The 27,114-nt window shown below is 44.2% G+C and overlaps 1 protein-coding gene across 2 annotated transcripts in view; it reads left to right on the forward strand.

Annotated features, from left to right (window-relative positions):
* Positions 1-26,099, forward strand: part of KCNB1 (potassium voltage-gated channel subfamily B member 1) — a 137,466-nt gene extending 111,367 nt beyond the window's left edge. For both annotated transcript variants that reach the window (XM_030009180.2, XM_030009181.2), the window contains exon 3: positions 15,453-26,099. In XM_030009180.2, the coding sequence (XP_029865040.1) occupies positions 15,453-17,474 (2,022 nt within the window). In that variant the 3' untranslated portion in view covers positions 17,475-26,099. The remainder of the gene's footprint in view (positions 1-15,452) is intronic.
* Positions 26,100-27,114: the final 1,015 nt, after the last annotated feature.

The raw sequence follows: 27,114 nt of genomic DNA on the forward strand, positions 1-27,114 counted from the left end.
ATTTGATTAAGATATCTTTAAATAGGAGCCATCCCTTCCCCTCCTGCCCTGCCGACAAAGTATTTGCGATTTTTTATTTGGTTTCCAATAGTGTCATCTCTTACATGCAACTTCGATACAGCCTGAGTAACTCTTCACATTTCCAAGAGTAGGGTTTCAGCCAGAATGTCCCATTTTTGTCTGGTTTGGCATCCAACTTGCCCAAAGCCAGAATTGAAATGGGAAGTTGTCAAGCCTCCCTTTGCAGGGCTGGTGGCAAGATCAGGGCAGTGGGGCATGGCTGGGCAGGCAGCGACCGCCCCACCAGGGTAGCAACTGCAGGACCTAGTGTTTGCATTCTTTTTGGTAAGAAAAAGGCTTCATGCCTCCATCCTGTATTGTGTTTTGGCAAATAGCACGGAAGGAAAGCCCCTTGGTGAAACAGTGCCCTACTGAAGCAAGGGATTTCTGCTGCTGACCTCAGCTGTGTCAGGAGCAGGATCCTGTAACTGCATCTCTGCTCCAGACACATCTCTGTACATGGAGATAAATAGATGATGAGTGGGGACTCACCACATGAACACTGCAAAACACACAGAAGCTGCCTGCCTTATAGAAGGTGTGAAACAAAGCTACTTTTTCATAATTTTCATGTTTCCATTACATTTTCATTTAAAATTTTAATTATTTTTATCAAGACTTTTCCTTTTGACTTCTTTAACCCTGAACTATTGTTATTGTTTGCCTTAAATTGAATATTCAGTAAGTAAGTGAAGAGTTTCAACAGCTTCACAGAAGTAGTTCATAAATGAGAACGATTCTGAAGAAGTCAGCCCTTCCTCAAAACACCATCTCACACAGGCTGTCCCTGGCTGTGTCCCACGGGTGAACAGCCTCTCTCCTTGCTTTAGTTCCTGCTCAGTGTTTTTCCTGAGCTGGCACTTGTAATCTCTGATCCTAAACTGGGGAGGTTGATGTTTAAGTCCAGCTGTCCACAGAGTGCATATCTCACCTCCGCCTTCCATGGAGCCACGGATACAGTCAGCCCAAGCCTGGCTTGTCTGGGGCTCCTGTTAACAGCTTCTGGCTGGGAGCCTGCGCTGGCACATTCACAGCAGCACAGGATGAGACCTGAAGTCCAGAACAGAGCATTATTCCTTCTGCAAAGGTACAAAGCCTTAGAGGAAATGAGTTAACACACCGACAGACCCAAGCCACGCATCTTCAGTCAAGCTTAGCCGCAATAGTAGCAGCTCCATGTCCAGCTTATTCACCCCAGAAATAAGGAGAGCCTGTGCCCATCTCCCTGCCTGCCCAGAGAAAGGGTCTGCTCCTTGCCCTGCTGCTCTATGCTCTAACTAACCATTTCCTAAACAGGTCCACCAACTACTTGATAATCTGATAAAGATGTTTCTGCCCAAAAGATAGTAGAAATCTCACATCAAAGATTTGAATCTCATGAGACCTTGCTAGCAAAACTCTGCAGAGAACAAGCTAATTCTCTGGAATATTGCAGGGACCAATATATAAGGTGTTAAATTAAGAAAATAATTGTTTTCTGTAAGGCATTTTTACCACTGCACCTTCTTCTCCATGGTTACCCAGCTGGGCAGGATGAAGTTGAACAGCACAGTTCAGAAGCTCAGGATTCACCACTTCATTTTTTTCCCTTGTACTTTCAGTGGCCACTCACTGAAGGTTACAGGTTGAGAATTTCCAAACCAGGTGGAAACCCTTCAGGAACAGGCTGTAGTTTCCAGGCAAATTATACAACCGCATCTTGCAACCCATGAATTCGTCCACAGCAAAAGTTGGGACCAGAGCACAATTACTGCTGTTTTACAGAACTGAAGCAAGTTTTTGGTGTGTGCAGGGATGCCGGGGTGCTGCCACAGCCCCCCTAGCTCTGCAGTAAGCAGGAACGCCCCCAGGCACTGATCCCAGAGCCTGGATCTTTAAACCTGGCTGGGAATGTTTTGGTTCCAGCTTATTTCTACCTACCACTGAAATAATCAAATCTGTTGCCACTGGATTTTTTTTTTTAAAAGTGTGTGTCTGAAATGGATCAAAGGGGCTTTTCATGTGCTGGGGTGAGCAAAGGAAGCTCTCAAGGTCAAACCCAAGATGGCCTAATGACTCTGGGACTCCGATCTGACCTCCAGTAGCAGCAATGAGCCAGGAGAAGATGAGCAGTTCAGGAACAAGAAAATGAAGCTTTTGAAGCCAATAATACCCTCTGGCAGTGAGCAATCAATTGACAGAGAAATGAGAGAGAGAGGAAAAAAAAAAAGACAGACCATTCAGCCAGGCTGCAGGAAGGGCAGCACCATAAAGCAGGACCATCTCATAAATAGAGCGGCACCTTTTTTCCTTCCTCTGTCTTTCCCAGGGGACAGTGGCCATGGGAACAGACACGCTTTGTGCCCTCTGAAGGGGATGCAGGAGAGAGCAGATTGACCCTACCTGCAGCAGGTTAATTGGGACACACAGCTCCAGTATTACTACCCTTAGGATGCTTTTTCCTCTCTAAGAAATAAAGGAAAAAAATAAGCCAGTATCAGCTCCTCTGATGAGCCTGGCCATTCAGGACTGCCTTGGGAATTGCCAGCTCACTCCACGTAACACACAGAGAGCCCTCAGCTGCCAGGGACTCTCATTCACATCTGTGCCAGATGTCAACCATTGAAAGGTTATTCCTAGATCCCTTGGTAATTCCTATAAACTTATTTCCCTGGCATGCTGAGGGTTTTTTTCCCCTTTAGTATTTCGCCTTCTTTAAACAACTCCCAATTTAGACTGGATTCGTTTTTCCTGCTCAGCAGTGGGTTTCTACCTGTGCCGGGCTTCCTCTGTCTCTCATTTCCAAATGTACTGAGCAACTTCTCGCCAGACTGGGTCCAGCAGCTCACATCAGGCAGGAGATGATTGTCACAAGTGTTGTCAATGGGAGATGCTGTATATTGCATGCATTAAAAAGCTGTATTTTAATACCTAGAGAGGAGCCGGGATCTTTTGCAAATCTTGCTCTGTTGGGGATTTTGGGCGCTTTGTGCTGCATTCATGATGAGGACAAATGGCAGCACAGAAATAGGTGTCCATTTCTGCAGACCTGTGGAGCACCGAGAGACCCCGGGATCGCCTTTTCCAGCAGAGAGGCTGTGGGGTAAATCCCCCAGTTCAGCAATCGGTATTTTGCAGTCGCGTGAGCAATTTGCATGCCTTGTTCAGGACCCAGTTAATATCTGGGCTTTCCTGTGGGCAAGCAAGCGTACATGGAAAGGGTTAAGCGCTGCCCTCGGGAAGGTGGATCTTACCAGTTTGTCTTGATGGAAGAGCAGAGAGCTGAAGGTCTGCCAGAGCTCGTTAGCAATAATGCAACCTGATCAGAGACAGAGCTTTATCCAGTGGCTAAAGGAACCCGCAGGGTGGCTTTCATCTGACCTTGCACTGGATTGCACGGCCTGTCGCCGGGGCACGGCCTCTGCAGACCCGCTCTCTCTTTCTGAAGAAAGTTATTGCAGGTGGAAGGGACAGAAGCCGCTGCTGCAAGGACCGTGGCACTCGGGAGTTAGATGTGTCACAGCCCATGTGTGTTTAGAGGGAGAGGTTATTTTCTGCTGGCCAAGCAGAGCCTTAATCGAAACGTCCGAACAATGCCAGAGCTGCTTCCCTGCAGTGAGTTGGAAGCCACAGCAGGATGAGTCAAGCAGAGCCACGCTCCGAGAGGAAAACATTGGGCACAGACGAGGGCCGTGCAGCTGAACTGCAATGAAATTTCAGAACAGAGACACAAAAAAGAAGTGACCTGGCCCCAGTCCACACACACGGTATGTGTTTTGCAAACCCCAAAGCTGTCGTGCTCACAGTCTGCTCGATGTGCAAGATAACGGATAACGAGACCACATGCCTGATAGAAAATCCTGAGTTTCCCAGGACATCAAAACCGTGTGTTTCCCTGGAATGACAAGTTCTATCTTTGGCAAACAAAACTCAGGCTCTTTAATATGCTTCTCCCCCAACGTGTCATGTTAGCGTGTCTTTGTTTAGCAAACAGTTACTAGGAGGCCCCAGTAGGATAAAAAAAAGTGATACTGGGTATTATTATTCATGGATGGAGGTGGGGAGGAGACAGAAAAACAGTGCTAATGTAGCCAACAAGTTCAAGTAAGGTTCAACTTTGCTATTCCAAAATCTGCTGCTATGATAATGAGACAGTCAAATCAGCTCAAATTAAGAGCTCAGGAAGGCTCAGCCTTTCAAAGAAGTACATTCGTGACAAGATTAATTTCTGCCAGCCAGTATATAGCGCGGTATCATCCTATATTAACACAGAAACCCCAAATAAAAAAAAAAGGCAACTGAAAAATGTGCTAAAACCCAGTAAAGTGTATCATTTCCCTTAATCTTCAGAGCCAGTCTTTGCTATTCTGCATGTGGATTAAAATATGATGTACCGCTATTCAGCTACCACTTACAGGAAACCTTGCCCCTTGCCCCTTGCCCTCCTCTCCTCTCCTCTTCTCTCTCTTCAATAAACATTCACTAAAAGGCAGCACACCTGCATTTTCCAAACAGTTTCAGGTGACTTTTATTAAGGTAAAGGACAAAAACCCAGTAAAACAGCCAGTAAAAAAACCAAACCACCCCAAGAAACAGTACAAAAACCAGCTCTGCTCCCTATCAAAATGGTCAGAGTGGCTTTATTTTTATTTTTCTTTTTTTTTTTCCCCTTTTTTTTTCCTTTTCTTTTTTTTCTTCTTTCTGTTTGGCTCAGGTTTTCTGCAGTCCCCTGAGCATTGCAGAAGGCATGGTAAAGAAAAAGTAAGTTCTTGCTGTAAAAGTACTTTTCGGGTACTGTGGTAGCATAAATGAGTGTCTGCTGCTTATGACCACCCCAGGAGGATGATAGTAGTGGAGTGATCTCAGAGGTCTGTGTTGAGGAGAGGATGAGAGAAGGAAGGGACTGCAATGTGTGATGTGTGTCTCATTGCTGGCCTGCCTGTGCAGTGTCTGTTGGGAGCATGCTGGGGTGCAGTAACAGGAATGGCTATCATAAGAGATTTCAAAGCTATCAGAAAGCCAAGGGCTATCCGGAGTAGGTGTTTATTTCTTGTGGCTTGGAAAGGCTTACTGTTGTGTCAATGTCTAGAAGTCAGTAAGCATGGGAGTGAGTGTTCCCAGATTGCCTGCTGACACTTCAGAGAGTTTGAGCTTTTTCTGAGCTCAATAGAGTTTAAAAAAAAAAAAAAACAAAACAAAACCCAGACAAAACACAACAACAACAAAAAAACCAAACCCTAACAAAGAACCAAGTACACATCTCCACGCTTCCATTTCATCCTCTATATTTATAGCTAGAACGCATCAAAACTGTCTTACTAAGATGAGATCAAACTCTCTTGTTGAAATGCTGATGTATAGCTGCCTTTTCTTTTGTGTTCAAACAGATTCACTATCCACTGTCTCTACTTACCACTTGCTATGGCCTCATACTCATATGAATGATTAATTGCCAAGGATTAGCTTTTAGCTGCTTTTGCACACAGTTTGTATACAGTTGTTGCTATTTATTAAATATGTGATATCTAATCCAGTGTTTAGTGCTTACAAAGGGAAGAACCATCTGTGCTTGAGATTAAAACACTTCATTCACGTTGTGCCAAAGCCCTCACTAAGGGCTCTGTGCTCTGCTGTAGTTAAAGAAAAGCCTTGGGAACCCAGGCTTGGGAAGGGTGGGCCCACGTGTGGACGTGTCCCTGCATCAGAGTCCTTCTGGCTGATACAAGGTCTGCCTGCTGAACACAAAGGTAACTGTGGGCGTAATGGAGAGCAGAGAAGCTGGTCAGGAAAACAAGAGGTTTTAGCAGAATAAAGGACTAAGAACTAGGAAGGTGCTGAGAGCTTGGAGGGATCCTGCAGAGATGTTTCCCACCACCTGTGGGCATCACATGTCTCTTTTGCAAAAAGAGGGGTGCTAACATTCAATTTCTTTGTAGGCTTCTTGCAAGGAATAAGCAATTAACAGCTGTAATCCCTTGTGTGAGCCCAAGGCTTTCTCATCAGTGCAAGATACGCCACCAAACTCCTCTTGCGTCAGGCTGTAAGTGTATGGGCAGACTCTGGGGCTGTGCAGCCCGGGCAAAGGCTGCACCCACAGTTCAGGAGGACTTGTCTCCCTAAAGGAGTATGTGTCCCCCAGTTTGTGAGGCATAAAAGTGCCTCAGCATAAATTTTGTGACCTTGTTCCAAGTGTGAATGGAAAAAAAACCCTCTGAAACCCACCGGAGAAACCTTCTGTGGCCTGCAGAAGGAGCCCAAGAGCAGCGGTCCCAATAAGTTAAAGTCAGCCCTTAGGAACAGCCTCCTGAAATGCTCTGTCACTCAGGTGACAGGGCCATGCTAGCATCAAACATATTAAACAGGTAGAGAATACTGCCACTGCCTTTCTATCTATAAGGATTTACTGTTCCTGCAGGCTTCCCTGCCTCTTCATAATGTCACTAGTGTGGCTGATGCTGGTAACCAGATTTGCTGCTTCTCCTAAAGCATTTCTGGAAAAAATATTAAACAGGTCACCGTTTTTGCAGACAAAACATCACTTGAGCACTGTTCTAATTTCCTTGCTATGTGGCAACCCAGTATGGTATCAATGACTAGGTAAATCTCCCTGCAGCAAAACTAATTATACCTTTTGGTGAGAAAGGGGCAGTGGAACTGGTTTAATCTTCAAAAAAATTCCACACTATAATATGCAGGACTAATGTGCCTCAGATTTGAAAAGAATTAATATCAATTATTCTCATGCATATTCATGACTAGTTTAGCAATCAAGCTAATAGTTTTTGCTTAATTACATTTCGGTGATTTCATGCTATCTTGGCACATTCCTGATTGAATTTAACCATTAAAAAAAAACCCTTCCACAACTACTCCAGCAAACACCAACACTTTAAGCTTAGCATCCCCTGTAAATAGTGTCTGAGGCTGAGTAGGCTGCTTGGGACAGTGGGAGTTGATCACGAGCATTTTCTCTCCCTGGTGCAGGGTAAAATCACAAAGGCATCTGGAAGAGCAGTTCCCAGGCGTTCACCAGTGCTGAGGGTTAAGGCACTCATTTTTTTTATTATTTTTCATTTTTCTGAATCCAAACCATTGCCTACTTGAATGCAAGATAGATAGCAGGGGTGGGAGATGTACCTGAAAGGGAAGCACCAAGCTGGAGGGAAGCTTTTGTCCGGGTAGGTGGTCTGGAGCCTGGCCCTGATAACAGCTATGACTTGCTGTGGTCAGAGGGTTGAAAAGCAGGTGGCATGTTGTGCGTGGGGGGGGTTCACCATTAGGGTCTGTCTCTTTAGTCGTCTTCCAGAGAAAGACCAGGCTGTGCAATACTGCACTGCCGTTCCCACTTCTGTGCTCCAAGACCAGCATTTTGCACGGCACAAAGGGTGGGAATGTGCGAGCAAGATGAAGACGTAATGGGTCAGGCAAGAGGGCTGGCAAGGATCACGGTAGGAGCGCTCGTGAGGGAGATGCCTGGGTCAGGCTGGCGGGGAGCTGGGGAGAGCAGGCGCTGGCATGGCTGGAGCCTTCCTTGGGAGCATGTATCACTTTCTGACACGCGAGGCCTGAGCAGAGCATGCTGCCGTGGCTTGAGGATGGCAGTAAGGTTTGTCTGCGTGGATGTGCAGGGAGGACATGCAAACAGTTTGGGTCTGTCTGTGCTGTTGGGGCTGGATATCTTGCAGTAGTGCTGCTCGCTGGGGTTGCAAGTCTTCCTGGGCAGAAGGCAAGGCCAGGAGAAAAAATGGGAAACTTGAGCTTCCATGTGCCATGCATTTGTTTTCTTCTTTGATTTTCCCCACGCTAGCAGCAGCAGAAATAGGACAGATGCTCCCCTCTCATCCTCTCTTGAGCACTATCACTGCACTGATGTCTAAAGGCAGTGTATACCTTTGAAGTTTGCCTTTTCAGTATTTTCATTCATTTATCATTTTCTTCTCCAACACACCATTTGCATCTGGGCTTTGCTCAGAAGGAAGACTGACACCATTTATCATTTAATGGGGCTTGATAGCTCTCTGACAACTAAACATTTTCTTAACAGCATTAAGGAATTTACAGGCAGCCATGCCTGAAGGCTACTTTTCTGCCCACTTTAGCTTAGTCAGCAGCAGTTGTAGCTGCAGCTTTCTGGGTGCCTGTAGGCAAACGAAGCATTGACATATAATCAGCAGAAGTATTGTATCCCCTTTTAAACCAAATAGACTTTCTCAACAGATAAAATTATTACAGCTATAGCTGAAATCAAATAATTAACCATTATTCAATCTGGGCTTTTCCAGGCAATGTCAAAATGAAGATCTCGTATATTTCTAAAGCAAAACATAAACAGTATTATCTTGATTTTGTTTTTATGGATTTCATACTATGCAGTAACACTTACAGAAGAGCATAGGAGTTTACATTCTCACAGACTGAGGATTCAGTCACTGGGGGCACTGGAGGGATGTAAGTGAACTGGTGTGTGCAGGGTCCTACCTCTCCAGAGCACAGATCTCCTGGTGCAAACGTGTCTCAAGGACCCCCCTGGGGCAGGATGCAGAAGTGGCATGTAAAGTGCCAGACCAGGGAAAACTCTTAAGCATGAGTTTATGTTCCACAGGAATCAGTGGGACTTAAGGATTTTGGAGATTCAAGGTCTTACGTTGCCTCTTAACATCCTTCCACATGTAAATGCGGATTAAAAGTTCTCTATATTTCACTTGCAACCCTATCCCCAGGTTTGGCCTCAGCTTCTTGTCATGATCCAAGAAGCAAGGGTTACCTTTTGTTATGCCCACAGCATTTTCTAGAAAAAACATCCTGCAAGCCCAACGGTCAGAATCATGACATCAGAAGTGACCATGTTCTGTGAGTTCTTTCACTTAATGAATAAATAGGCATTTTTCTAGTGAAGAGATGTTTCCTAAAACAAGTCCCTGTCAATAAATACCATAGACATGTATAGCTGCCATGAGCAGGAGACGTTATTCCCGTGCAGAACGAAGTGGGGAGGAGATTAAGGAACTCTCCATCTGTTTCTGCACTGTGCAGCACGTGGGATATCGCTCAAAATACACTGTGCTCTCTGCTTCTCAGAGCCTGGGGAGACAGAGCCTGGCATAGGCATGGCAGGATGGAGCTGGACAGTCTGACTCAAAGTATATTGTTTGCTTGAGGAAGTAGGGGGGCTGCAGGAAATATCCCTTAGTAAATGGTGCATATGAATGAAACCTGGTCCTGATGCCAAGTTTATTCTTCAGGCCTTGATGAAGCTAAAAAAGCGCATTAGACAAAACCATTATTGAACTTCTTGATTACATAACAATTTCCTCATCGTATTTCCAAGAATATTGAATCTATATTCAAACACCCTCCTATTCTCTCCCACACACCACCCCTTCTCCTTGCTATATCAGCTTCATTACTGAGTATGAAGACAGAAAAAGTATAGGGCATGTTGCCATGAGCAGATAGATCTCAGATGCTTACACTGAGATTTTAGAGCCATCTATGGGATTTGGACAGCCAATTGTCATTAATTTTAAGGGTCTTGAAAGTCTCCGGTCTTATGCCTTGACCTTAGTTAGGGTCTTTAGCAGTGCAAAGAACAGATAATCAAGCAATAAATATCACCAAACCTAAATGTCAGGTTAGTCCCTGCTGCCTAAGAGTTATCCCGCTCTGTCCTGTCTGGGGGGTGGCGTGCATAGTTTTGCTGCCCATATACTGCTGCTACCACAAGCTTGAGAGAGATGGGAAATTTCTGAACAGGCTGGCCCCTTCCTCCCAGGGATGAGCACAGACCTTGCCAACATGAAGGATGAATCCCTGGGGCCACTCTCGCCCAGCAAGCAGGGTCAGGCCCAGCACAGGTGGATATCTCCTGAAAAGCGCGTGATAGAGGTTGTCTACCTAGTTTTGGGGGGCATTTTGGAGGAGGTGGGGATTACTGGCTTGCAAGCATGGCACATCCATCCTGCCTCAGGAAGCAGCAGTTGCACACAAACTAGCTATACTTACTCACATAATCAGCTTGCTTGTCTTATTTGCATGTGTAATAACCAGCATGTATGTACAATCATGCTAATCACTTTGAGGCAACTGCTTTAAATTAATTCAAAACCTTGCCCTGCCTGTCCTTGGGTTATTTAGCTTTCACAAAGGAACCATAGCAGCAATCCAGAGATTCACTCAAGAAAAATCTGTGAAACAGTCAATTTAGTGGAGAAGGAGTTTTTTCTGGAATACTGCCCATACATACTGAGACTTGCACTCCAAGCCAGTGCTGTCATTAGGAGCCCATCCAATACCCTCTGCAAGTCACCTAGAAAAGTACCTGATGGGGAACTTCACAATTTATGGTGTGTTGCTACAGGTGAAATGTAAGAGTAAATACAGAAGCAAAGAGGAAGGGAACTTCACAGCTTCTCTCATGCAGTCAGTTAGCAGAAGTGGTCTGAAAGTTGTGCAGGGAAAAAGTAGTCTTAAACCCTGTCAGCTTTATGAGCAGTTTAAGGAATGTCTGTGATGCTCTGTTGTGGATACCTGCCCAGTAAAACCTGGCCTGTCAGGGCTTCTGTCATTTGCCCCAATGGAGCCAATGTGAGGACGGTGGAGAACAGCCCTCGTGGATGTGGCACCAGAAGTACATGGATTCCCTCACCTGCCTCCGCCACTGATGTGGTCTTTCCTCAGGCCAGTCATTTCAGCCTTTTGTGCCTCCAAATCTTTTTCCTATGCCTCCAAATTTTAGGCTGCAAGCTTTTTGATTGTTTTAGCTATGTGTTTTATAGGATCTACTGCAGACATGGGGCATCCAAGTCAGAAGCTCTAGATGTGCCTGCAGTGATACCGGAGGTGCCTTCCCCAGCCCCCGTAGCAAGTCAACATATTGCAGATAAGCCAGGAGCAAGACCTAGGAGTGGGGTACAGCTAGCTCCATAAGTAGGAATATGCACATTTGAGCAGCACTTACAAAATCTAACAGACCCCCAACGCTTGACTTTCCTGTCCCTGTTCCTTCTGCAAGTCCAAGCTTGCGATCTAGGGACCTTTCTGTGCGTAAGCCTGTTCAACATCAGCTCTTTGATTGCCAGTCCAAAAGTTTTCACCAGCACAAGGCCATGTTGCATGTTTTTTAAGGAATCATAAAAACCAGTGCTACAGGAGGAGGCCCTCTCCCCGTGCTTGCTTCCACTTCAAGCAGCTGTTAGCAGCCGATGCAGAAGCGAGGTTTTGAGTCAGTGCTTTGGAGCAGGGACAATGGGCACTTTTTTCCAGTGACCGCTAGCCTAAGCAGCTGGAGCCTCATTCACTGCAGAGGGATCGTTCCTGCTCAAGTCCAAGTTCGTCCCATTGGCTTTTCTTGTTAAAGAGAAGTGAACCTGGAAGGGGAAAGGAAGGAGGAAAGGCCAGGAATTGAATGAAAAAGCTGCTGTCACACAGAGCATCTCTAGAGGTGTTCTTGGTGGTATAAAGGTCTTTCCTTCAGCTTTCTGTCTCTCATTACTGACAGTGGAAAATACAAAAGCTGCCAAGCTAGAGGTTCAGTATGGCCAAGATAGGAAACCTTATTAGACAGACAGACAGTGATTTCTACAATCTGCCATCCCATACTGTAAATACATTAGGTTAGAACCCTGTGCCAGTGAATGCAGTGCTAATGCCTGACAGCAGCAACTGGATCCAGTTTTCTGTGGACAACTGCTCCTTGGATGGTTTTTGTTGGATGGTGGATGCTACCAGGACAAGGTATGCTTTAGAGAAGGATGCTCTAAACCCCACTGGAGCTATTTCATCTCCCAGGTTTTTGTACTTTACAACTGAAAAGTGCTTTCAATACCTGAGGACATTCCACTCACATTTAGAAGTTTTTCTTAGCCTGACAAGGTTCCCAAAGATGTATGGTTGCAGTAGATCAATAAGGGGAAAAACCTGTATCTTAGGAGCACAGGTGACATCTTGCTGCAACTTGCGGGAGAAATGATAAATGTCTTTCTCTGTTTATTGCTTAGCACCATGGCTAAATCTGCTAAACCAAAAACAAATTTTACCTTCAGATCTCCTAGTTTTCAAATTTATGTTCATCTGGCATTGCCTTGATCTTCAAAGCAGGAAGGTATATCAAAAGAAACGGAAGGTTTGACACCAATTACTGCTGCTGGATGCCATCCACTGAATAAAGACGGAGTGTTAATATTTACACTGAAAGTGAAGGAGATAAAACACACTATGTACATCTAAGTCTACAAATAAGGCCTTCTGTGTATAGTGGGCAGAGATTAAACCAAGCAAAAAAATTGAAATTACCATTGAAAACATCCCAAACACCTTCAGAAATGTTGAGTTGTAAAAAAAGAAATGACAGCAAAAACACTAAAAGAGCCTTCTAGGAAAGCAAATCAGGCTCCCTGCTTCTCAGGAGTATTACCTGGTCTTCAGGAGATGGTCTTTTGAAACAAACAACCACGCAGAAGTAGTTAACATCTTAATTTCTCCCTGCTTCACCATGAGACACTTGACTTACATTTTATTCTCTCGAGTTCGAAGCCATCAGTTCAAGCACTTTTCCCTGCATTCCTCTCTGCTGCTTTTCATCCCATGGTTCTTCCTACTTTTTTGCACACCCCCAAGTCTTTCCCACAGCTTTTTTGGCTCATTGACCTGAGAATTCTCTCAACAAGGCAAACCCCACTTTGCACAAGTTGTTGTGGGGTTGTTCGTATTTCAGCAGCAAATTTAAGGAAGGGGAAGATAGTGAGGAGGAGGCAAAAGGTTCGCTAGCACTGCGAGGGTGCACAGCACAGCATGGCTAACAGCAAACATTCTTTTAGACAACCTGTTTAAAAAGGAAAAGGAATCTTCCCAGCATTTTTCCTGGCAACAATTTAGCAACTGAAAGTGAGGCTATTCTAAAATTCCTGGTGCTAGAGCATTGCACAGGAGGCTATTTACACCGTTCACTTCTTCCATTTAATCCAATTTAGACAATGAAACCAGAATGTTTAATGAAGCTCATCTTTGTTTCTAGTCAAATCTTATTCTTCAGATTAAATTACCAGGTCTGCAGTGTCATGTACAAATCAAAGTTATATAGTACATTTTAGTGAGTTAAAGGGTAAATGATTTTATTACATTGATTTGGAAGGGATTTTCTTAACAGCAAGTGGATTTTAAAACACTTGTTGAAATCAAAATTTCAGAATTTAAACTCTTCCCTTAAATTTGGATTTTTTTGAAGGTATATGGGCTTTTCTCCTAAAGCCATAGCTTAAGCTTGCTATATGAATTTAATTCAAGTGAAGTTTCCAGCCTTTGGATACCATTTCTGCCTTTCAGCTTTGGAGAAGAGGTGAGGCTCTTCTTGAGAAGACCACAGTATTTCTGAACCGTATTGGATCTGCATGTTTCTCCTACAGCAGTAAGGCTTGTTCCACTGTAGTGACTGTCCATTCAGGAATAAATGTTCAGAAGTCTTATATTTCCTGACTTTTAGGATGTCTGTGCTGGGCTCGGCTGAAGAGAAATCCTGCAAGAATTTCTTTCTCCAGTGCCCCAGGTGGTAACTGTGGATATTCTGGTATTGTGAGGCTGGCTGAGAAAGGTCCCTGTGAGGAAACCTAAAATCTAGTTATATGGGCAAGGAAGGAGTGTGTCAGATTTGCAATTCATGATGCAGAAGTTGTCATACGTTTTATAATTCATTGCTTAATATTGTGTATCTAGTCATCATGCACATACGTTGCAACTGAATTCATGCTCCTCTTCTATCAAGCAGGAGAAAAGCGAGCATAAGGGCCTAGCTTACACTTAAATGAATACATAAAACATTAGTCACATATACGTGTGTTTTGAAATCATTACTGTATTTTGACAGTAACCTAAGAAACTAGATACAATCCCACCCAATTAACAAACCAGAGAGAGAACTCACCAGTAGAAAAAAACGCTCCTCAAACTGTCTGTCAGCTCTAAAACCTCCCTAAAATGACTTTGAAAGAAGACGTAATTAGGGAAAACTGGAGTGTATAGCAATAATGTCTATATAAAACAGGTATGGAAGGACAATCTGCCTACACTATCTGAAAGCTGCAAATACGCTAATCTAGCACTTCATGCTTTCTAGCTCAGCATAGGGTCGGTGGCCCAGGATCTGAGCAGGTTTATGTCTGCTCACTGCAGACCCTTCTCCTCTCATTGCACTCTTTAGCCCAAGAGCTGGTTTCTGATAATGGATGAGCTCTCCAGTGGCTGGACCTGCCCTTCCTTGACTGTCTCAGTGTTGTGCAGTTTGGTTTGCCAGGATGAGTTTGCTCTTTCCCCTCGTTGCGATGAGGAGCTAGGATGGCCAGTCGGTTGCATGCAGAGTAGCTCAGAGCTCAAAATGTTTTAGAAAGCTTGGTAAAGTTTTCATGTATTTCACAACCGTCAAGTTTCAAATTAGAGATGAGTCATTAAAAAAGAGTGTATTACTTGTATGCTTGTATGTAATAGAATTGTACACACATTTCTGCAATTAGCCATAGGCACCCAAAATTACAGATGTAACTGTGCACTGAATGGAGGACATCACTCCAATCGAATCTTGCATTCACAATTGCATTCCTTCTTGCTTAGATTTCAGGGCCTGTTGTCCAGATGGGCTTTGCTCGGCACCTGATTAGTAGTTAAACAAAAGCTCCTGCTGTGAACTGCTTCACAGCCCTCCTGGCATCCTAGCTGCTTGGTACACATTCCTTGACTACACAGGGATGAAGGCACAGGAGTTGAAGTAGATGCTTGTCGTGGTTTCAGCCCAGCCGGTAACAAAGGACCACGCAGCCGCTCGCTCACTCCTCCCGCCCCCTCCGGTGGGATAGGGGGGAGACGGAGGAGAGAAAAGAAAAAAACTGGAACCTCGAGGGTTGGGATAAGGGCAGTTTACTGGGACAACGCAAAAAAAGTTACAACAACAACGACGGTACTAATGAAAGGGTATACAGAAAAGAGTGATGCACAGAGCAACTGCTCACCACCCGGGACCCTACGCTCCGCCACTTCCCCCACCGAAAGTCGAGAGCAGGAGCCCCCTCCCCCCGGCCCACTCCCCATTTATATACTGAGCATGATGTCACATGGTATGGAATAGCTCCTTGGCTAGTTCAGGTCAGCTGCCCCGGCTATGCCCCCCCCCACCTCCCAGGTTCCTGTAAAAATTAACTCTATCCCAGCTGAACCCAGGACAATGCTTTATCTTCTTTATGCATCTGACATAACTAAAGCAGCTTCCAAAATAAAATCACCTCAGGATGCATTGGTTATCCAACTTCTGTGTCCTAAGAGCAAAATTAGTCTTGAAATGGGTAAGCGGAAATACAGCCATGCGTTAATGGCAGTGATAGATAGTGTAACATATTCTGAGATGAACTCACTGTTTTCTCTTTCCTTTCCAGATTTTGGCAATCATTTCCATCATGTTTATTGTACTATCTACAATTGCCTTGTCCCTTAACACACTTCCTGAACTACAAGGCATGGATGAATTTGGGCAGACCACAGATAATCCCCAACTTGCCCACGTGGAAGCGGTGTGCATTGCATGGTTTACAATGGAATACCTCTTGCGGTTCCTATCCTCGCCTAAGAAATGGAAGTTTTTCAAAGGCCCGCTGAATGCTATCGATTTGCTAGCTATCTTACCATACTATGTCACTATCTTCCTCACAGAATCCAATAAAAGTGTACTTCAGTTCCAAAATGTACGACGAGTGGTCCAAATATTTCGGATTATGAGGATACTCCGGATTCTAAAGCTCGCCCGGCACTCAACGGGTTTACAGTCCTTGGGGTTTACACTGAGGAGGAGTTACAATGAGCTTGGATTACTCATCTTGTTTTTGGCCATGGGCATTATGATCTTTTCCAGTTTAGTGTTTTTTGCAGAAAAGGATGAGGATGATACAAAATTCAAGAGCATCCCGGCTTCTTTCTGGTGGGCAACAATCACCATGACAACAGTAGGCTACGGTGACATCTACCCCAAAACACTTTTAGGTAAAATAGTAGGAGGACTGTGCTGCATTGCTGGAGTGCTGGTGATTGCTCTTCCCATCCCAATTATTGTCAATAACTTCTCTGAGTTCTACAAAGAGCAGAAGAGGCAGGAGAAAGCCATTAAGCGCAGGGAAGCTCTTGAAAGAGCAAAAAGGAACGGCAGTATCGTTTCCATGAACATGAAGGATGCGTTTGCCCGTAGTATAGAACTCATGGACATTGTGGTTGAAAAGAACGGAGAAAGCATAGCCAAAAAGGATAAAGTTCAGGACAATCATTTATCTCCCAGCAAATGGAAATGGACCAAGAGAACGCTCTCTGAAACTAGCTCTAGTAAATCTTTTGAAACTAAGGAACAAGGATCTCCAGAGAAAGCCAGGTCATCTTCAAGTCCCCAGCACCTCAATGTCCAACAGCTAGAGGACATGTATAACAAAATGGCAAAGACTCAGTCCCAGCCAAACCTTAATACTAAAGAATCGAGTCAACCTGGAAAGCAAAAGGAAGAGCTAGAAATGGAAACCCTTCCCGGCCCTATGGTGCCCTTGCTGACGACTCGCGCTGATGGGATCATTGACATGAGGAGCATGTCCAGCATTGACAGCTTCATAAGTTGCGCGGCTGAATTCCCTGACTCCGGAAGGTTTTCCCACAGCCCGCTCGCTACCCTTCCCTGCAAAGGTGGCATTAATGTGATTCAGGAGCAGAGCAGGCCGGAGGGCAGCGCTGCCAGATTTGTGGAAATGAACCCAAGCTCCGAAGGCAGCCACCGTTCTGCTTTTTTCATAGAAAGTCCAAAAAGCTCCATAAAGGCCAGTAACCCTTTAAAACTAAGATCTCTGAAAGTCAACTTCATGGAAGAGGACACCAGCACATTAGTACCAGCATCAAATGTACTGAGAATATATCCAGACCCTCTCAAGAGCCGGGGAGCTGCTGCTGCTGCCACAGATACTTCCTTACTCTCTGACAGATCTCTCATGAGCCCAGAAACCTCGATCTACACAACCGCGAGTGCGAGAACACCCCCAAAGTCACCAGAGACGCAGACAGCCATAGCTTTCAACTTCCATGATGCTGGTATACACAAATATATAGATGCTGACACTGATGATGAAGGTCAGCTGCTTTATGATTCAAGTCCACCCGGAAATGTGAGTCCCAAGTACAATGTTACAAACAGTGGCTATCTAAAGCAAAAGGACCATGTTTATAGAACAGAGAAGAACCATCTAGAAGCTGCTGCTTTACCCACCTCCCCTAAGCTGATAGGGCAAAATTGCATTTACTCTATGGAAGGTATCACTGGAAGAACCCAGGGCAATCAGGAGACTGTCAGACTAGAAAATCACATTTCCCCAGAAGTCCATGTATTACCAGGCAGCGGAGGACATGCTAACACACATGATCAAAGCATCTGAGACGGGCTCCAAAAGAACTTACTGAAAGTTTAAAGGAATGTCTTTACAGTCAACACAAAAAAAAAGAGCTTCTGCATGGCATGAACTTGGCTGAAACAAGCCACCTGTTTCTAAAAGTCTGGGGGAGGTCCAGTGTGGGTTTGTGAAAATGTCCTTCTCTGAAACAACTCTAAAGACGTTGCCCACATCAGTCAAAAATAAGGATTGCAAATCATGATCACACATTGATCTCCTTTCATGTTGTCCAGTGAAGCCAATGTGACCAAATATCCATCCATTCCCCTTGAACGCTAGAGCTCCTTTTGGAAGTATTAACATCTGATTTGCATTAGTTCCATAAAGGATGCCAAGGCAGCCAGATTTGAACTCTGGAATAAATTGCTGGGGTTGGTATAAAGCTATCAAAAACACAATGCTCACTGCTTCAGGGCAGCTGTTCCCCATCTACAGCTTTCTCTGATGGATATTATGTCTAAAGGTAACAGGGAACACTTGCATTATTGGAAAATCCAAGTGAAAAACCGTTTAAAACAAATAACAGTCTAGGGAAACCAATTATTAAAATGCTCTGTGTGTGTTTAACAATACGATATCCCGTAGGACCTGACGTTTTCTTTTGAAACATCAGCAGGGTGAGTTGCACCACTTGTATCTGATTCCAAACACCCCCTAGGACATAGTGAAACTTGCACTTGCCCTCTGCTAAAAATCGACACCTGCCCCAGGGCCAGCACGTGGCCCTCAGGGGATCCACGGCCCATGCCGGAGAGGCGTGAAGGAGCCATGCAGAAGCAGGACTCTCTGGAGGCATCGCAGCCAGACCCCCTTCCCGGTGCCGGGGAGCGTAGGGCTGGGAGGAGAGCTCGGCTCTCGCCCTACCCTTCCGCGGAAGGGAGACGCTCGCTGCCCTGCCCCGCGGGGACGGCCGGGCGCGGCGGTGGTGCCGACGCCGCGGCCGGCCCCTGCGGCCTGTGCCGGGGGTACCGGGACGGCTCCCCGGGCCTCCGCTTCCCGCCCGCACGCTGACTCCAGGCGTCAGCCCAAGTCTCGCCCTTGGCGTAGGAGAGGAACCGGTCGGTCTGAAGCTTTTTGCGCCCGAGCGGCGCGGTGAAAGATATGCAAGCGTTACATAAATATGCAAAAAGAGGGATTCGTTAGCGACCCGCCCCGGGCCTGGCTGTGCTCTCTCTCGCGAGGAGGTCGGGCAGGAGCGGCTCCCGCAGAGCTGCGGCGCGAAGCAGCTGCGAGAGACAGGAGAATCAGGCCTGATGTTTTAATAACATCCAGTCATTTTTAAACGAAACGAGAAAAAAAAAAAAAAGAAAAAAAAGATCTGACCATTTTAAATGAATAGAACTAGCAGCCACCAGCCTAGGTTTTTAAAATATTATTGTTTCAATAAAGTTATGTCAAATTGTGTAGGAAATAATTTGTCTTTGGTTTTTAATCTCGGGGGGGGGGGGAAAGCACTTTATGTTGACTTTTTGTTGTCGTTGTTGCGATGCTGGAGTAGGATAGCAGAGTGTAACAATCAAGCACTTTAACCAAGCACTATTTTAATTTGTGCCTCCTGTCGTGACCGTGATTTGTTACACGCCTGTAGCAAGTCACAACCTGTCCTGTGATAACTGTGATGGTAATCTTTTATGTTGTTCTCTGTTTCTACTGTAAAACTCAATTGTAAATAACTCTTGTCAACGAGCGTTTCCTGACCTATTTCGGAGTACCTGCCGGGGCATGTAACGATCTGCATGCAGCAGGTCCGGGGACGTGCTGAGACACGGGACGCGGGAGCGGAGGCGCACAGGCGGGAGGAAGACCCTGAGCCGCTCGAGTCCGCTGCGTTTTGTTCCTTCCTATTGTAAAAAAAAAGCCGTTGGTTAGTCCTGAATGTAAATGTCTGTCCGTCCAAGCTGTACAGTACTTCTGTCTGTAATCCGTAATAGCGAATGCAGCATGTACGGACAAAAGCAATAAGCACATATATGTTTTAGGAACTATTATGGGTTACGATGATAGCTTTGTTAGGTCTCTCCTTGGCACAAAACTGTACATGCGTTGGAGTTAACTCTGCTCTGCTCAGCCGACCCCATCCCCGGGCGGTGGGATGCAGCCCAAGGTACCCGCTCAGAAGTCACCCTTGCGTCCCAGCAAGGCAAGACCCTGGGGAAGGCGTGAGTAAGACCTGAGCCACCACCTCACGAATTAGCCCACCGGCAGCGAAAGAGACCTCGTGCCATGCAGAGTGACACGGGGGGTGCTCAAAATCGGTTCAAGGCACCTATGTGTGCGAATGGTACTCTCCAGACTACTTAGGCAGGGCCAATTCCTGAGGTTCGTTAGCTTTTACTCTGCCTTCACTCAGCCAGAACCACCGTTCCTCTGAGTGGGCTCTTTGCCTGGTGAAGGACTTTAGGATTTGGCCATAGTAAATACAAGTGTACTTAGAGGAACCGATGTATTGCTGAGATACTAGTTAAGATTGAGTCATCACAAAAAAGTAAAGTGACTTTCCAGCAGATAAGCTTTAAATAGTGATTTATTCTGTGGCTTTCTGAGGCCATAGAGTGGCAACGAGAAATCTTAAAGAGAACAGTCTTAACATAATCTCTATGTTTCAGTAATCATTCATGTCTGCCATCAGCACAAATGTAAAAAGAAGAAAAATCAGGGAAAATTTTTTTGATAAAGTAAGTAATAGTGATTTCCAAGTTAAATATTTTTAGAGCTGATGCTTTCATGTGGAAAAAAAAGTCATATTTTACATATCACGAAAGTGAACGTATTTAAATATAGCCATATAGTGTAGTATTTACCACACTCTCATCCAAATTGATGTATTTGGTTTATAGATGGCACTGACAAAAATGTATAGATCAACAATTCTACCATTTTTTAACTGATAATCAACTGGTGCAACTCTCCTTGTAACCAAAGGCCCTCTGTCTGCCTTGTGTGATCACTCACGACACACACCTTCTATCATCTATTTAGTCCTACCTTTAAAGTAGCATTTTATTGAGTCACTTTTGAAAGCCAAATTCAAAAGTATCATTAAAAATCTACCTTTTAAGTCTGAATAGCCAAAGTCCTATAGATTTCTTATAGAAAGCAAATAATTTAAAATTAAGCATATAATATGCTTGAAGAGCATTTCTTTCTTATTTGTGTATGAAGATGTAGCTCTCATTCTGTGCCCAGTTAAAAAGGAAGTATGTTTAATTTATTTTAATGAAATAAAGTCTGAATATGAACTATGTATCTATATATGTGTGTGTGTGCATAATACACATATATATAATGTAAGCACTGGGAAATCTACTCTAACATAAAGCTATGGTAGACTAAATCTGTACTCATTACAAAAGGAAAGGCAGTGCTTTGAAAACATAATGCTCACCAAATCCTATAGACACTAGAAAGACAATTTCATTTTATAGTTTGTTTGATACATGTTTCCCAAAGTACACAACCATTGGGGAAAATAGGCAATTTCTCCTGCATTGAGCTAAAGCGTGCAGTTTAATCACTGATATTTGGCATTCAGGTCTGCGAATTTACTGTGTATCATGTATCAAGCAAGCTGACAGAGTTTCACCTGCTGCCGCAGAAGACATCATATCTGAAAGGACTATGTACGTGTGATGTCTACGCTTGCTTGTATCTTATGCCATTGACATCGTTTTTAATACATATATATAAATATATATATATAAAATATATATATATGCGGAATGAATGGGTGCAGTTTTCTTAACCAGGAGGCAAAGATCCTTTGAGTTTTAGCCTTGAACAGAGGAAAACAGCAGTCACATTGCAGTAGATTTCTCAGTGCCTTTTCTTAGAAACTTCACCTAAGCACACTTATGGAAAAAAAAAAAAAACAAAACCCCGAAACAAAACAGTCTCCTGTGAAATCCACATTTTTCTGAAAGGTTTGAGAGTCAATAAAGGTAGAAGAAGGAAAAAAAAAAAAAGAGGAAAAGAAAACCCGTGGAACGCACATTCCCTTCCTGAACATGCCGTGTGTCAAATGCCGGGGAATATCTGTCTGTGCAAGTCACGCAGAAACACATCCGAGGCGGTCGGTTTCTTTGGCAACTATGGCTGTGATAAACTGTAGCCTTTTCTTCCCTTGCAGCTAATAAGATACACATTTCTAAGGAAAACCATATTCTCTTCTGTAAAATTGTAATGTATTGTTAATATTTGTACCTATTGTATATTTATGTCTTGACAGAATTATGACTGGTACAGTTTATAGTAAATAACAAGGGTATTTAAAACTCATCGCAAAGACAAGGTTTCTAAAGCCAAGTTCTCTCTCTATTGGTAAGCTCCACATAACATGATCTCCAATAGTTTTTAACACCTCATTTTGAAGCAAATAGTAGAATTACTGAATAAAGTAGCCAAGCGATGCAGACCGTGTGGCACCGATGCCCTCCTGTGCAGCTCAGTCAGGAGCGAGATGGGGAGGTGGGCTTCCCCTGCGACTCCAAATTAGCTCCAACTTCTTCATGTTTGGTCAGTCACTTCTGCTTACGGTAATCAGACTGAACAAGCGTTACCTTAGGTTGCTTTAGGATCACCCACTCGGGGAGAATATGGCTTTAAATAGTTCTTGAATAAAGTACAGATGTTCTAGTTACCTCTGTACCTCCTGTTTGCCATTGTGTTGGCTTTATAAGTATCTGATGTATGGAAAAGTCATGTGACTTTCATGCATTCCAGAGTAGTCTATTTTTCTGTTCAGATTAAAAAAAATTATATATATATATAAAAATATAAATATATATCTGTATTTTTAGCAAATTTATAATAGGGCAATTAAGTCAGATTTCTTCTTTTTGTATTACAGAATAATATATTAGATGCTTTCTTGGTGTTCATTTACACAGCTGATCCCTAACCTTTTTGTTGTCGTTATTTTCTTTTGTTCTGAAAAACACCTGCAACATCACTCCTGAAGTGTGTCTGCGAAAGGTCACTGAGTCTGTCTGATGTTGTCATGTTTTCGTATTTTCCTGTTTGTGGTACTTAAAAATAACCAGGGACTGGTTATGGAAACTAAGATGATCCTTCTGAGAAACACAGAGTGGGCCAGACTCTGCCCTCGGTTATGGCAGTGCAAATGTCAGCAAATGCCACTGGCTTCAGTGTTAGCCACAGCCTGGGCTTCAGTGTTTTTGCAGATTTACGTCGATTAAACTGAGAGCATAAAGAAGAGATGGATTTGAATCTGACTGTCCTAACAATTACGATGGAGTTGGGATAAGCATCAAACTTCAGGCTCTTATTTTAAGGCAGTGACCTGACTATGCTCAGGCAAAGCTCCCGCCTTCGGGGGAGCTTTTCCTGGGTTAAAACAGAAGGGTCAAGACTTTCATTTCCCACTGGGTTTGGGAATTTCTGTTTTCAGTCCCAGACAAAATCAGGAAATGAGAAAAAATTATAAGGGAATGAAAAAAACTGAATGTACACATTCAGAAAGGGACCGGATTTGGATTTGGTTATGGTAAAGTCAGTCCATGTACCTGCTTACTTAATGATCTTCCTTGCTCCTTTATAGCTCTACCGTCACATAAATTGAATGTGCATCTTGAAGCTATCTCAAGGCCTGTTGAAGTTTAGCACGACAAAGAGCTTCGCACCAGCTCTGTAGCTCTGCACAAACATTTCCTTTTGAATCCGCCCAGCAGTCTGGTCAGTGACCATGTTTTTTTCCAAAGATGGAGTTTTGGTCCCATTTCCTTTTGTTTGCTTGCGTGTTTTTCCTATTATGCCCACCTCACTAGCCAATAAACCCGACACAGAATTAATTTGGGAAAACGTTTCAGAAAGTCCAGGTACCACCCAAATGAACAGAATAACCAGCAGACACAGTTTTGCGTGTCATTATGTATCAGCAAGACCCATTTACACAGGAAGGTATTAAAACTGGGTGGGATTTTTCTTTTTTTGAAAGCAATTCATGCAATAGCCCACCATATCTGTCGTCAACAATCACATAAATCCCTTCAAAAGGCACCTTCCATATCAGTAAGTTTGTTTGAGCATAGTCAACAAAACCACAGAAAGCTTCTAGTGAGACCAGTCTTTAATTCGCCCTTGCAGGTAGCCCTCCTACACCACGACAGAAACAACCCAAATACAAGCCAGCCCTTCAAAGAAGAGATGTTTATTTTCCAGCATGTGTTTCGCACCCCATGCTGATCAGATTTAGGCTCTTGCACTGAAACTTTGTCTTGGCCAGACAAAGGAAAACTGAAAGTCTGCATTCAGGGTGTGTATCCCCTTTGTTGCTGGTGTTACCTAAGCCACAAATAAGTGTCCTTTGACACCAACGGTAGGGTGCCACAAGTGTTCATATCTGTAAATACTACTCAGAATTTTGCTTTGCTTGATTCTGGCTTCATCGCACAAGAAGTTTTCAGTCTAGAGGCTTAGAAGAGAAAGCTTCATTTTTCTTTTTAACTAGAAATAATACTATTGATATTCTGTAGGACTGAACAAGGACTAACCTTCGACATTTTTAAAGGGGTCTTTTCAAGACTATAGCGACACTACCTTCAAAAAATAATCAGGCTGGGCTCAGTACAAAGACCCACCCAAACTAGAGCCTTGTGGAAGCCAGGGAGCCAAATTTGCATGAAATGCCAAATTCTTTGCTGCTGTAAGTAAAAGCCCATTGGGGTCAATGGAGCTGTGCCCCATTTAGCCCAGTAAAGAATTTGGACCCATATCTCTAAAAGCTAATGGAAAACTAAAAGCTCTGTATGACCTCAGGGATGGAGGTGTCTGTCCACAGCACCTGCGAGGAAACCAGTGGGGTGACGGAATGGGAAACGGAGACAGGTCAGTGAAAGCCTGGGCAAGGAGGGAATCCTTCAGGCAAGAGGATGACAATGGTATCATCCCACTCGTGACTGAGCATCACTCCATGTCAGCTCACTCTTTGTGGGCTTGATGTCACAAGTGGCATCCCAAACTCACCGATGGCTGTCCCTACAGCAGGACCACAAGCTCAGCCACACAGTTCAACAGTCTCAGCCCTCGGTCCAGGGACTTGCTGATGCTGGGAGGACACTACCGGCAGATGGGCCATCGGTTACCTTTGATTGTGACAACCTCTGGCCCTATTGGTAATCTACATTTAAGACCATTTTAGGATTCATCAGTTCTTCTCTACTCTCTGTATTTCATTTAGGAGCTCTGCCCTTTTTGCCTCTTCTTCCTGTTATGTTTCACTGCCTCTAAGTACCATTAGCCACACATTGGCTCATGCGACCACTGGGATTTATTTTGTTTATATCAGTTTTGTTGGCTTGTGGCAAAGATACCCCCCCCCTTCTTTCTGGCTTTTTGGTAGTGGGTGCAGAAAATGGCTTTTGCATTGCAACATTCCCCACTGGTGTGTTCGGAGTGGGGGGGGAGCAGCAGCTCTATGTTACTTTGACCTTTGAAGCCATGACACTGCGATCAGAAAGGCCAGCCACAGCTACCAACCAAACTCGTTTTCCAACTAGGTCAGCATTAAAAAAAATATACCCCAACTTAGTGCAGCAGAATCCTGCTTTCTAATCAGGCCAGTGAAGCAGTTCCTGAATGGGGAGAAAACACTTAATGAGGCACTGTTGCAAGTGCTGTTTAATAACGACTCCATGCCCATGGAAGGACACCGGGGCAATCCGTTGCTGTGCTGCACGTCGTGGCTGCTCAGCGTTTCAAAGGGCCGGGGAACAGCCTCAGGTCTTCCTTCTCCAAAAGCACAGGACGGCTGCTGGACCTGCAGAGCTCCGCCAGCCGCTGCGCCTGCACAGCGGCCCAGGAGCCCAGGCAAGGGCTTCCCAGTGCCATCTCCAAAGGGCACGGGTGAGCATCCATCGTCATTGAAGGAGAAGAAAGGTGTGGGGTTCCCTCTGAAAGAAAAATGTGATCTTTAACAACAAATAAAAACTGGAAAAATGTAAGTTTCCTGTGGCTCTGCTAGTACATGTAGATTGAATTGTTTTTGTATCTGGAAATTGAAACTGACTGTGACCCAGCTTGAGAAAGGGCAGAATATGACAGGTTCCTCCATTGCCTTGCACTTCAGTTATTTTTTAACCTGTGCAATGGGGAAGCAATGGGGAATCCAGTTTGGTGTGTCTGTAATGAAGGGCAGTGCTTCATGCCTCTGCCCGACAGCCCAGCAGATCCTGCACGTCTTGCACAATCTCTTCATCGGGTTATATTGGATCGACCCAAGGGGCAATGCTTCAGCAGATGTTTTCTCCCCTTTTAAGCAATGTTTCAATACCCTGGCACTTTGGGGTGATTACAGCAACATTAGCCATATACTAGTGTACTTAGAGTCTTTCTTACATTTTTTTGTTAATTTTGATTTAGTCATTCTTTGTTGAAGTTTATTGACCTCTCCAGTTGTTTCCGTAAACAAATTAATAAAAAAAAAATAAAAATCAGTGTCTTTATATGCATGTAGTAGTATGAAACTGTGATCAATGTGTGACATTCAGAAACTGTACTGTCTTGTAAAATATGTCCAAATGTCTAAGGATTTTAAAGCAATGGTCCCCTACTACAGACTACAGAAATAAATAAAAAGGTATGGATAAAACCAAAGCCTTTATTTGCTCTGTTTCATGGTCATATATACTGGCCAAAAATATAACTACCATCAGCTGGTACTGAGTTTCTGCTTTAGCTCGTTGCAGTTGACAGGAGGTTTAGACATATGTTATTTGCTCACGGATAAGGCCGTGATTCAGGAAAGCAGTGCTGAGCTTGACACCTCCTGTTTTAAGTCTGACGGATTCAGTGCATAAACCTGCAGGCTTCAGTCCTCACCCTACATGGACAAAATCCACCCGCGTGTCCCATAGCCACGGCCGGGCTCAGGGCATCTCCCAGCTTCTCTGTGCACGGACCAGGGATGTGCGGCACACGGGGAGATCCCTGTCACACACACAGCGCCTGGAAATCCGCATCTTGATCGTGCGATTGTGCAGATGCAGAACCAGACGCAGATGGGAGAACAGCCGAGGTTTGGAGACAAAGAGCTTTGGGTGTGAAAACTAGACAAACAGGCTGCTTTTGCTGCTACTTGAGGCAAAAACTTGGGCTTTCTGCTAGAGCCACTGTGGTTTTCTTCTCCATTAGATTAAACAGTGGGTTGGTTAAATTATGCAAGTCATCAGAGCAAAGGTAATTCAAACTGCTCAGGAATATTTTCTTTGAGTTGATTACATCAAAAAATTTTTATACTGGAATGCAGTTTCTATAAGAGTCTTCAGAGCTCTAATCGGAACCCGCTGATTTATGGAGACATTAATTTATGGCCATTTGAAAATATAAAAAGAACACATAAGCACACGTTTCTGCCCAGATCAACTGCTTGTTTCCACGGTTCTGCACTCCATGCACCTTCACAGGTTCCTGCACGCAGAAATAAAATGAAAAAGACTAAGTGCGTGCACCGTTCTACGTCTTATTTTACACAGCCACCACATTTGCAAATGGAAACCAGAAAGTTAAACGCACAAGTGGAGAAATCTCACAGAAGTCCATGCATAGCATTTTAATGGCATGTTTTTGCATTTACTTGTGTTCAGTTTAGTATGATCTTTCTAAGAAAAAT

The sequence above is a fragment of the Aquila chrysaetos genome, chromosome 3 (genome assembly GCF_900496995.4).
Source record: "Aquila chrysaetos chrysaetos chromosome 3, bAquChr1.4, whole genome shotgun sequence".
Lineage (NCBI taxonomy): Eukaryota > Metazoa > Chordata > Aves > Accipitriformes > Accipitridae > Aquila > Aquila chrysaetos.